This window comes from Alosa alosa, chromosome 14 (assembly GCF_017589495.1).
Source record: "Alosa alosa isolate M-15738 ecotype Scorff River chromosome 14, AALO_Geno_1.1, whole genome shotgun sequence".
In the NCBI taxonomy this organism is placed as follows: domain Eukaryota; kingdom Metazoa; phylum Chordata; class Actinopteri; order Clupeiformes; family Clupeidae; genus Alosa; species Alosa alosa.
The window spans coordinates 11,659,580-11,672,480 of NC_063202.1; the positions used below are offsets into that span (position 1 = coordinate 11,659,580).

The following is a 12,901-nucleotide window of genomic DNA, read 5'->3' on the forward strand; positions in this document are numbered from 1 at the left end:
CGAGGGCCAATCTGGCATAGGCGATGGCTTTTGCATTTATTTGCCGTTCTTTGGCTTCGCTTCAGGTGAGCTTTTCAGGAAATTAATACCGCCGCGCTCCGCCGACGCCATCAAGCAAATTGGTCTCATTGTTCGTGCAAAAATTGTCCCTGAAGGGGACATAAATAAGTAATGTCTACACTCATGGATGCTTGCCTTGGGCTCCTGAGGTGTGTTCGACCCCCCCCCTTCACATCTGCTCACTCGATAACTCACACAAAGTTTTTATTGTTTCTCCTAACCCCACGGCCCCAACAGGCTCAGCTGCTTTTCAGAAGGGTCCATCAAGTTGAGAACATTACATTGGAAAGTGTGCGGTAAGTGCCCCTAAGAGCATATGCAGAGTCTTTTGTTCTGCCTCCATATGTGCGGCTCACTGAAATGAGCAGACCTAGCTGACCTCATTATGCGTGTCACTTGCAAAGTCAAGGAGTGTGCTGCTTTATGTCATTTCATGTTGCTATGGTTTCTGCAACTTAATGAACTGTTTGGTGTAGAATGGATAGAAGAATTGATGAATTCATGTACTGCATGTAATTAAGCAGTTTATTAATTAATGGGAGAATGATGTATGAATTAATAGATGGCTAAATGAATCAGCTTTCACTGTGTAAATAGACTACAAGGGATTCTGCAGTGGTGTACTATTTTGTACAGTACATTCATATTCTATTTCTCTTTTGGTTTAGAACTCTGGGCCGTATTGCCAGAGGGATGAGCTGTGATTGGCTGATGCTCTGGACCAATGACACAGGCTTCCCTGAATTGTTGCAGTTTGTCAGCAAGTTGCCAGGACAACTGAGGCCAGCTCTGGTAATGGGGTGCACCGCACCCCCCCCCCCTCCCGTTCCCATCTATCCCTTTGTTTTATCATTGCCTCTGTCTGGGAGTGTTCCCTTATTCTGTATTAATGCCTGCATTACAGCCATGTAGATGACAAAGCCTGCCATCCATCACTGCATGCTGCTTTGTTTGTACCCTGCATGAGTGGAGAATATGGCTGACAGAGGATCTTCCTCCCTCCCTCCTTCTCTCCTTCCCTCCCTCCCCTTATCCTGCCCCATCAATTTATTGCAGAGAAAGTGTATGGTGGAGGAGTTGAGGAGGAGACCTGAGATGGATCTTAATGAGCTGGACCCGTCCTTCTCCGCAACACTGCCGTATGAATGCTTTCTGCTCTCCCTCTTAGGTCTTTAAATAATTTGAACAGGAAGTGGCTTCTGTTGCCTGATAGCTTGAATTGAGATGAGCTCTGGGTATTTGCATTGGTAAATGTGTGTGTGTATGTATATATATATATATATATATATATATATATATATATATATATAAATAAAAAGTTTGGGGTCACCCAGACAATTTCATGTTTTCCATGAAAACGTACACTTTTATTCATCCAATGAGTTGCAAAATGAATAAAAAATATAATCAAGACATTGACGAGGTTAGATATAATGATCTTTATTTGAAATAATAAATTTGTCCTTTTGCTTTCGTCAAATAATTCTCCATTTGCAGCAATTACCTTGCAGACCTTTGGCAGTCTAGCTGTCAATTTGTTCTGAAGAAATTTCACCCCACGCTTCCTGAAGCACCTCCCACAAGATGGATTGGCTTGATGGGCACTTCTTACGTACCATACGGTCAAGCTGCTCCCACAACAGCTCAATATGGTTGAGACTGCGCTGGCCATTCCATTACAGACAGAATACCAGCTGACTGCTGGCTTTTTCTTTGCTACTCTGCCTAGAGGGCCAGCATCCCGGAGTCGCCTCTTCACTGTGGACGTTGAGACTGGTGTTTTGCAAGTACCATTTAATGAAGCTGCCCGTTGAGGACCTGTGAGGCGTCTATTTCTCAAACTACAGACTCTAATGGACTTGTGCTCTTGCTCAGTTGTCCCACTTCTCTTTCTGTTCTGGTTAGAGGCCTTTTGTGCCTTTTGTGCCTTTTGTGCCACGTTGTAGGAAATCTTCAGTTTCTTGGCAATTTCTCATATGGATTAGCCTTCATTTCTCAGAACAAGAATAGACTGTCGAGTTTCAGAAGAAAGTTCTGTTTTTCTGACCATTTTGAGAGTATAATCGAACCCACAAATGCTGATGCTCCAGATACTCAACTAGCTCAAAGGAAGGCCGGTTTTATAGCTTCTTTAATCAGCACAACAGTTTTCAGCTGTGGTAACATAACTGCACAAGTGTTTTCTAATCATCAATTAGCCTTTTAACCTTTGCTAACACAGTGTATCGTTAGAACACAGGAGTGATGGTTGCTGGAAATGAGCCTCTGTACATCTATGTAGATATTCCATTAAAAATCAGCCGTTTCCAGCTGGAATAGTCATTTACCACATTAACAATGTATTTAGTGTTATCTTTGCATTGCTTTTCTTTCAAAAATAAGGACATTTCTACGTGACCCCAAGCTTTTGAACGGTAGTGTATATGCGGTATATAAAGTGTGTGCAGGTAAGCTTGATGTAATCTTTTTTTTTCAGGATGAGGATGCTTGACAGCCTCTCCAACACCACCTTCTTTGCCATTCTGGAGCACATCCGCCACAACTTCACCCACTTCCTCACACTGCCCAGACACAAACAGATGGCCCTTGCCGACAAAGCTGTTGACATGCTCGTAAGGAAAAAAGAATGACACTAATATGACACCAATGTCCTCTCCTGTCACAGCACCAGAAACCGCTAATGTAATAGCACTCATACCAATCACATGTGAAGCACCTCTGCTCAGAATATTAATATTACAGCTATACCCCAGGGCCATAGATGTAGCACTTACATTAGGGAGTCGCACCAGACAGGAGGTAGAATGCGTGTCTGGGATGATCATTCCACTTGCAGGTAGTCTCAGTGAGGGTCTGCAGGGACAGAATGGATTGCTGAGCAAACAGAGCCGCTGTGAAGTGGAGAGTTTAATCAATAGATATTATGTGCTGACAGCATGGTGTTCACTGGGAAAGTGTGTCTCTGTTGTTGCTGTGTTATTGGCAGAATTGTTCACTTAAAGTGGATTTGTGTTAAACTGGATATTAGTGTTTGAAAAAAGTATACTGTATATACCTAGATATGATATGTAGCGGAAGCTTGTTTGAGTGCCAAGTACATTTTCCTCGGAACTTTCAACCCCCAAATAGTTCAGTGAAAATGAAAACAACATGTGATATTTATTTAGTGCTTTTATAGGTACCAAAAATGCTGTACAGTTGGGGGTTGTTTCACTACAACCGCCAGTGATTTGTAGCACCCACCTGTAATAAACAAATAGTTTTTCCTTTTCATTCACATGATGAACCTCCTCCTCATCCTCCTCCTCCTTCTCGTATGACAGGGCATCTCCCAGCAGGGCCTGACAGGGTCATCTCTGGATCTGCTGGGGCCGCTGCTTCCCTTCCTGGACCGGGCCACCCTGCGCCTGGTGGACCGGGAGGCCTTGCGGCTACGTCTGGAGGAGCTGAAGGGCTACTGTGTGCCCCAGGACAGCCTCCGGGACCTGGGCTCGCTCCTCACGGAAAAGGCCCTGCTTGGGTGAGCCGCGCTGGGAGGGATGCGAAGGGAAACGAAGGAGAGGGTGGATGAATTATAAATGGCATGTGATGACATACAACCACATCATTATATTTCTCCTGGAGGGCGCAAGACACATGAAATATTTACGGCTGAGTTGCTGGCCGGAAATATGCTTTCTTGACACCTTCACAGAGCAATGTGTTGTGTTAATAAATTAGCTGACGTGAGCAAGCATAATGGCTTTTCTTGGCACTCAGGAAGTTATGATTGTTTGTGCGCATTTTGTCTGAAGTGTTAGTGTGGTTAATTGGGTGCAGTCGATCTGTGTGATATTCAGGGAGATGTGGTTTTTGTTGCAGGGAGCCGGGTTCCTGGAACGTTGGTGACGTGGAGCAGGTCGGCAGACTGGTGTTTGCGCTCACTCTGAAGCAGATACGCAATCTTCCCCTGGTGAGAACCACTGAGGTCTCCGCTGCACGAAATGAGTCATGCACAGACTCCGGGTGGAGTGGGTGGGGTGGGGTTGGTGGGGGGGATTTGGGGGTGGTTGAAGTTGCACTTCCTGGCTTGGAGAACTGGCAGTTATTTAGGGTTTTGTATTTCATGGTAGAGATGCTTCCGTTCTGAGAGAGAGAGAAAAGGTGAGAATGAAAGAGAGGGACATTGACGTGCAGAACAAACACTACATTTAGAAACATCCACAGATTACAGTTTTTGCCTGTTGCTTACACACTTTTTGCAGAATTTGTCTCATTATGTCACAACTCTACAGACAACCAAATAAGACATACTGTAGCACTTGGAGATAAACAACTCACATCTATGCCAAAATGAAACACTGCAATCAAAACTCAACAATCCTTTCTAAAAATGTAATTATTGCAGCAAAACCATACACACATGCACCTTTTGAATTACTCTTTCAAATCAATAGCAACACACTGATGTGTTTTATATAAAACACTTCAGTCTTTGTGTTTTTATTTTTATTGTAATTTTCTCAAACTCAGTCTTGTGTGGAACCCAAAAGTAGAATTTCTGCAGTGATCTACTGACATTTTTTGCAACAAAGGTTTTTACAAAAAACAAACATTCTTACAGAAATAAAGAAAAGTAGAATCACACTTTTTACAAGACAATACTGTAAGTGAATGTACTCTAAACAAATAAAAATATAGAATAGAATAGAACAAGATTACTGGTGAAATTGTGTGTGTGTGTGTGTGTGTGTGTGTGTGTGTGTGTGTGTGTGTGTAGCGGGGGTGGGGGCTTTTATGGATCCTGCCTTCTGTTTAGATCTGGCCACAAGCCTTCGTCGACATCGCAGGTGATTTCCCTGTTGCCTAGCCCGAGAGGACAATATCACCTTGTGTGCCATATGCACCCTTGAACTGACCCTTGTGTGCCATATGCACCCTTGAATTGACCCTTGTGTGCCATATGCACCCTTGAATTGACCCCACCTCAATGTCTCTGCATGCTCCTTCCATTGCTTGCAAAAAAGGCATGCAGGTATGTGGTTGGTGGTCATACTTTTCATTGGCCCACTGAAAATAATCAGGTATGTGTATGGGTTTTACCAATTACCAGATATGCTTGCATTTTGAATAGAAGTGTTTTCTCAGTGATAAAAGGAAATTTCACTTTTGAACAAAGTGTCTAATGTAAGAAATAGTGTTTAGTGTTTTGCAATAAGTATGTTGCAGAGTTGCAAATAATGTGCAAAGCAGAAAATGTGTTAAAGCTTTTGTTACACAGTGTTTAAAGTATGCTACAAAAAGTTTAGTATAGAAGATTTGGTCTAAGCATTCAGTTCTAGTGTGTAAGCAACGGGCAAAAACTGTATTCATACCGTTCCCCCTGCCATCTGTCTCAGGCAAACAGAATTGTTAGTCTTCCTGTGAAGATTCAAGAACTCAGTAGGTGGGTTTATGTAAGAATAAATGTGTTTATTTTTGTGCCTGTGTGAGTGCTTGTGTGCGTGTGTGCATGCCTCTGTGTGTGTGTGTGTGTGTTTGTTTATGTGTGCATCTCAGAACCAGCTGGGTGCTGAGGTGGTGGAGCAGACCCTGCAGAGCCAGTGGCGGTGGGAGGAGAGTGATGTTGGCCAGGCCTGTGGTCAGCCCCCGTCCCTCCGAGACAAGATCCACACCTTCATCCACAAACTTATCAAAGGCAGACGCAGGAGACAGAGAGGTTTGGACTCAGCAGCTCCTATAATAAAAAGTAATTCATAACATGAAATTAAATGAAATAAAAAAATTCAGACCTGCTTGAAGGCCAGACTTTGTCAGTTTCCTCAATAATGATTACAGTGCTTGACACATTTTGTAACGACACCTGCCAGCCGGCTGACAAATATATTCTACTGCAGTGAGAATAAACACTCACACACTGCCTTACCAGAGCGGAGGTTGTGAATATTCAGACCTTCAGTTCACAAGGCCAGTCACAGCAACACATCATGTTTTAATCATGACATGGATTTGGGTGATGAGTTCCCACTAGGCATGGGCAGTTCGCGACTGATTCGGTCAGAAAGAACGAATCCCGAAGGTGAACGACGAGAACTGATTCCCAAAACAAGAGAACTGGTTCTTTTTAACATACAAAAATATGGTCACGTAATAAAAGATACAAACGAACAGGGCTTCATCTCCCTCGACCGTATATCGCGATTGAGTCTAAAATGTGAATGAGAGTAACAGCAGGTAGCAACCACGTTGCTATGGGTAAACAATTGATAGGGCTGACTTTACTTACGTGTCTGCCTGCAAGTGCTATAACTTGGAAAAACGCCATATGATTCTTACTGAATTCCTTTCAGTTTATTTATGAAAAAAGGCACTTATGTGCTTAATATTAAGCTTGAAATTTACATAAATGATGTAACACACCATATGAGACTGTTTTAAAGGATATTTTACTTAAGACAACCAAGACGGTGCTCTAAAGCATATTTTGACTTAAGGAACTGAAAGAACTGAAAGAACGAATCAAACGAACGATTTGTGGTGAAGGGAACTGAAAGAACTGATTCCCGGAATAGAATCATTTGGCCCATGCCTAGTTCCCACAGTTGGCATGATGCTGTGCGGGTACTTGTGTGAGTGTTGGTGTCCTCTTCTGCGCATGCACCACTGGTATAAGTTATTAGGGTCATGACCTTGAAGACCTTGATGACCTTGTGCGGCCCTTTTGTCATTTGGCAGAGCCAGTGCCGACCTGCGCGGACATCAAGGGCACCTTCCCCTCGGCCTGGCACACGGCCCAGTACCAGCGCATGGCTGACGGAGAGCTGCAGCGCTGCGTGGAGTTTGTGGGCCGCGACCCGGAACTCAGCCCTGATCAGCGCTGGACGCTGTGGTCTAAACTCAGGCAGGTCAGTCCTCTTCCAAGACACCCCCAGACACCCGCTTCCTCTTATGGAGACTGGCATACGTTACACCCCCGTTTGGTATGGTTACATCAGATGTTTAAAGACGCCATATTTGGGAGTCGTGTAGAAACAGTAACAAAAGCTGTTGAAGTTTTTCTGTAATCTTCTGTATTCCATCTAGCTCTCTAAGGGGCTTGCGCAGTGGAGAATGTTGTGCTTGCCAAGAAACCTCATTTTTTGGAAGGCCTCACACTCATTTGTCAGTGTTGACTAATAGGCTAATTTTGTGGCATGTTATTTTAGGATATTTCAGTTATTTTTCATGTCATTTTAAAGGAAATTGTTTTACCACACAATGATAGCTACACTAATAATACTATGCCAAATAAAATAAGTCATTTTGTCATTAAAAGAGTGTACATGATTTGGGGGAAAATTGTGTGTGTGTGTGTGTGTATATGTGTGTGTGTGTGTCCGTGTGTGTGTCCGTGTGTGTATATGTGACTGTGTGTGTGTGTGTGTGTGTGTGTGTGTGTGTGTGTGTGTGTGTGTGTGTGTGTATGTGTGTCTGTGCAGTCCTATAGGCCAGTGCGAGCCATGCGTCCTGAGCAGGTTCTGCAGCTGGGATCCATCATCACAGAGCTAGGTGAGAGAGAGCTGCAGGCCCTGGACCTCTCTGACCTGGGACTGGTGGCGCACCTGGGCAGCCTGCAAGACTGGAGCCCAAAGAAGGTAAGCGCACGCTCACCTATGGGACACCTCTGAGTATCACATTGGGGAGGCCGTGGACTGCTGGTTAGGGCTTCAGACTTGTAACTGGTTGCCGGTTCAGCGTCGGCGCCAGAGAGCAACGGGTGGGGGGGCTATGAGCACTGACAGGGGGGGAACCTCACCTCACTTTTATTTGTTATTTTTCCAAAATTGCCATATAATAAAGAGCATCCTTCGAGCCTTTTGGATAACTGAATCAATATGATCAAGGGGGAAAATAGTGCAAGAACATAGCGGTCATAGCCTATAGCGTTGAATAGACTAGCACACAACATTTAGAATAATAGAATTTTAATAGAATAGCGTTGCATAGGCTACAATACAAGTAAATAGGCTATATAACAGACTCACCACTAGCAAGCCTAGGCTACACTAGGCTTCACTGTGTCTTTCCATTCATTTCGAAATGTTCTTGTAAGATCCTGCTCAAAAGCAAATTACACATACTGATAATATCACAACATTGCACATAGGCTATGTGATCCCTCAAAATGTTCTTTAAAGTACAGAACAAATTCCAACACATTTACGAAGTGGCTAGGTAGATGCACCAACTTTGATGGAAAGTTTAAGAGCTAACAGGACACTCGGCATGGCTTTTAGTATTTTGTGCTGCTCTGACAGTCCACTTTTATTGCCACTTTTAGTCTACTGTTTTTGAGTTTGGAGAAGTACTTGCAGCGACAGGCTATAGCCTACGAATGCCGACTCCACAACTGTCCCAGTTAGGTCCATGATAGGCTTTTTGTCACTGCTTCCAATAATGTCTCCTTCTGGATAAGGCAGGTTAAGACCTGTGCTGTGTTGGCTCACTAAAGGGCGATTCCATCTCCCCTTAAAGTAGGCCTAGCCTACATGATCCAAAGCACTATACGTCTCCGTTGCTCGAGTTTATCATTAGCACTGGACAATATTGGAAAATATAGGAAATGCGACGTGTCAGTTTGGCCATTTATTTACGGTTTCTGCAATTTGTATTAACAGCTCATGCATTCAGCTTGGGTCATCCTGCGGTCAGCTTGGGTCATCCTGCGGTCAGAAACCTTGTATTTTCCATTATCTTCCTAGATTTACTTACTATAGCCTTAGCCTGACTATAATTTCTTATGCAGCAGTGTCTAAAAACCCTACTGGTCGAGATTTATGCCCATTTGGCGTTGCAGGAGTCGTGGTAAATGTATCGGTGGCACTCACTGCAAGTGTGCAGAATCCTTCTTCATCGCGCAGTTTGCGCACACAATCAGCATGTCATGTTTCAATTTGAGTAGGCTAAGTGTTCAACATCAGTGTTCAATATGGATTTAATTTCAATCATAGGCATAATAATATTTAGATTTTTTTTTTTTATGTGAGGGAGAGAACTCAGTTGGGGGGGCACACTGGCCTGTTTGGGCGGGTCTGGCCCCCTATGGCCCGCCCTTGACGCTGACACTGTGCTGGTTCGAACCCCGACCAGTAGGCACGGCTGAAGTGCCCTTGAGCAAGGCACCTAATCCCTCACTGCTCCCCGAGCGCCGCTGTAGCAGGCAGCTCACATCGTCGGGATTAGTGTGTGCTTCACCTCACTGTGTGTTCACTGTGTACTGAGTGTGTTTCACTAATTCACAGATTGGGATAAATGCAGAGACCAAATTTCCCTCACAGGATCAAAAGAGTATATATACTTATACTTATACAAGGATACAGACATCTGAAATGAGCAAGCACGGAAAACACACTCAATTAAGAGTCTTTTAGTTCTCCCTATGGTTTGAGTTTTCGCAGTTAGAATGTTTCGTAGCATTTGAGTGCCTCATCTGTAATCTGTTCCAATCCAGTACACATGGCTCAAAATTAGACATGAAATAATTATCAAAGGACTGAACACAACAAGCCAAGTCAGTAAATGCACCCAGACAAATAAAGTGGGTCCATAATCTCTATTTAACCAGCAGCTTGTCCTGCCAGCTGTCAGTATAACAGAGGCCTGTTCTATTTATGAGCTTCTTAATTCCTTCATAGAATTGCATTTAATTCATCTCTCAGTTCTTATGTAAGACCAGTCATTGTTGGTCTGTATGCAAAGTAATCCACAGGTAAATCCTTGTGACAGTCCTGTCGTATGGTGCATATAGCCCTGGTGCACCACTGAGCTGAATTTCTCTGAATGGTTCAGATGAGGGCAGCTCTGCTTGGCATCTTGCGGCGACGTGGGCAGAGGCCAGAGCAGCTTGGAGTGGCAGAGCTGGCATCATTCGGGCACCTTATCTGCGGATTCAGCATTCCTGAGATTGCCCGTCTGGACCCACACAATCTTAGGTGAGCAGCGTGACGGAATTATGTCCCTTACTTCAACCGAGTTATCAACAGTGGAATCAAACCGAGCTGAACTGTATGAACAGCTCAATAGCGTTGAGTTCAGACTGCACAATATTTGTAGCTTTTTTAAAAAGCAGCCACCAGTAAAGTAATCTTGTGAAACACTTCCACATTTTCTGCCTTCTTGCTTTTGGTATTTGCCGAACCTGGATTCAATAAACATAAGCCACATCAAACAACGATCAGTCAGTGAGGACTGCACTTCATTTTCACTACATGTCTACATGTGTTCTGGGGGTCCCAGTGATAATGACAATATTGGCACAATACTGTAAGGGACTTTAACAAGAACGAGGATCTCAAGAGACCTCCTACCTGCTAAATAAGCTGTGATGGTTTATGGGAAAACCGTGATGGTTTATGGGAAAACCGTGATGGTTTATGGGAAGCGCACTCATCATTGTTCACTCTGCGTCCCTGCTTTCTTTCATGCCCTGCTCTGCTGGCTCATGTGCCCGGCCACTGCTGGTCAGTCTGGCGGTGCTGTTCCTGAGGGAGCTGGCCTTGCCCTGCTCGGAGCAGCAGCTGGAGGCTGTGGTATCGCGGCTGGCCAGCCCTCTCGCCTTCGGGCCTATTAGTGGATGGACCTCCGATGTCTTCACAGAAATTGGCACCCTGGCAGGTACTGCACTGGCAATACAAGCAGCTCATATTCACGCATTTTTATACAGTATGTTGCTCCAACCAAGCATATGCATGAATGAATTCCTGTGATATATTGTCTACAGGCACATCTATTATGTAAGTATGCATCATGCAGTTGGTGCTCAAGTCTATCCCCATACATACTGTAAACTAAACTTTAAAATACTTTGTAATTCTCTACATTATACGCTATACAATCTATTTGTACATTTGTCCATATCTCTAATTGAAAGCAGGCTAAGCCATGCACTTATCCACATACATTATATGGGCTATCCGATACACCCCTATACTGATATCACACACACCACATACATTATGGGCTATCCGATACACCCCTATACTGATATCACACACACCACATACATTATATGGGCTATCCGATACACCCCTATACTGATATCACACACACACACTGGTGACATTATTTCACTGCTCTCCTGCTGGTCTCTGAAGTCTCGTGAATAAGGAACCTGAAAGCCTGACCCAGGTGGAGCCTGTTATGGTAGCAATTTGTCTTTGGAAGTATAGGAACAAAATAGTACAATTTCTTTTTTTCCACCCAGAAGAAAGCTCTCTGTTCTGTGTGGGGGAAAACAACAACATAGCATACAGTAAACCCTTAAATTGTCCCCATATTTCTCATTATTTCCAGACTCCCCTAATGAAACCTTGAGTGCTTTTACTTTCCTTGGGGTGCAACAAAAGCAAATGGTCATAACCAAGCAGCCACGTAGTTTTGTGTTTGTAACCTAAGATGATGTGTGAGGGAATGTTATTCGGGCTGAAGTGTGTCACAAATCAGGATCGCTGATGAAGTGCAACTCTCACACCGCACTTAGCCATCCCTCCAGGAGAAGCAGGAGACTGGACACCATTTCTATCAATCACATTATGCTTCCAGCTGCCTCATTTTCCATCCAGGCAACACATTTACCAGCGAGCCAGAGAATAGATTTACTCCAGCCCTGCTGGCCAGCTGGATGGACCTTGACGGAAGATAAAATGGTTTTAGGGCTGTTAAGAAGCTCCTCTGTCCACATATTTTGTCTTTGGAAAGTCCATTATCCTACCCATTTTCATATATTTATTAACATTTTTGCTAATCCCCCTCTCTCCCTCTCTCTCTATTGGCCTCCCTGCAGTGGGTCTGGAAGACATGTTGATGTCTGCTCTGGTGAAGGATCAGATCCAGGGCCTCACGCCGGCTGCCATTGCTCTCATCCCACCCCACAAACTCTCCGTATGTCTTCACTCTTACCCTTGCAGAAACAGTCTGCATGTTTAAACCCATTATTATTTATTGCAACTTCAGTTTTGTATTATGAGTTGTTTGCACCTCTTTTGGAGCCATAGGTGAAGTCAGCAGGGACAGAACATGGGTGGTTTCCTTATTTACGCGATGATGTCACATTAATTGTTTATAACCCTACCTTTGTTGTTGTGTTTTTTTATGCATCAATATTCAATGCCAGAAAAAGTTTGGGTGTTGTTCAGCATGCCAAGTACATGGATTGTATACTTTTTGTAAACAACAAAAGAACATTCTGTCCCTTGCCAACTGCATCTATGTAAATGTGCTCAGTCTGCATCCCAACAGGAGCACAACCCCTACCCTCCTTCACCCTCTACTGTCTGTCTGTGTGTGTATGTGTCTGTGTGTGGCTTAGGTGGTGCTGAGCACATCCCAGCTGTCCTGGTTGGGCCCGGAGCAGGCCTCTGCTGTCACGGAGGAGCAGTGGGCCGAGCTGGACAGCCAGCAGAAGCAGGCCCTCAACCTGGCCCTGTACGAAGGGGAGGTCATCCTAGAGCACCGAGGTCAGACCTCACCCAGGGCCAGCGTGTGTGTGTGTGTGTGTGTGTGTGTGTGCAGCGTACAAAATAGGGTTTCATTTGTATAATAAGGATGAGACTGAAGCGAAGGACGTTAAAAAGTGTAGGTAGACAAAAATAACACAGCGTAGTGTCACCTTCCCACAGTCTTGACCCTGCTAACTTAGCATCTAAAGCAGGCTTTTGGTCAGATGTTATTAAAGAGGGCACTGCAGGTCTCATTTGAAATGTATCAGTCCAGTATAATAAAATAATCATCAACTTTACAAGCACAGCTCTCCACATGAAGCTTGGTCTTTCAGTTTCATTATGAAACAGACAATAACAGCCCATTTTTATCCCAGGAGCGCATT

The 12,901-nt window shown here is 44.1% G+C and overlaps 1 protein-coding gene across 1 annotated transcript in view; it reads left to right on the forward strand.

Annotated features, from left to right (window-relative positions):
* The window catches only part of LOC125307296 (stereocilin), a 33,074-nt gene that overhangs the window by 19,900 nt on the left and 273 nt on the right, over positions 1-12,901 (forward strand). Inside the window, exons 18-30 of the mRNA XM_048263193.1 lie at positions 298-356; positions 729-852; positions 1,117-1,199; positions 2,537-2,672; positions 3,384-3,580; positions 3,922-4,012; positions 5,599-5,758; positions 6,775-6,944; positions 7,518-7,673; positions 9,868-10,010; positions 10,544-10,692; positions 11,861-11,958; positions 12,386-12,533. Of these exons, the coding sequence (XP_048119150.1) occupies positions 298-356; positions 729-852; positions 1,117-1,199; positions 2,537-2,672; positions 3,384-3,580; positions 3,922-4,012; positions 5,599-5,758; positions 6,775-6,944; positions 7,518-7,673; positions 9,868-10,010; positions 10,544-10,692; positions 11,861-11,958; positions 12,386-12,533 (1,714 nt within the window). The remainder of the gene's footprint in view (positions 1-297; positions 357-728; positions 853-1,116; positions 1,200-2,536; positions 2,673-3,383; positions 3,581-3,921; positions 4,013-5,598; positions 5,759-6,774; positions 6,945-7,517; positions 7,674-9,867; positions 10,011-10,543; positions 10,693-11,860; positions 11,959-12,385; positions 12,534-12,901) is intronic.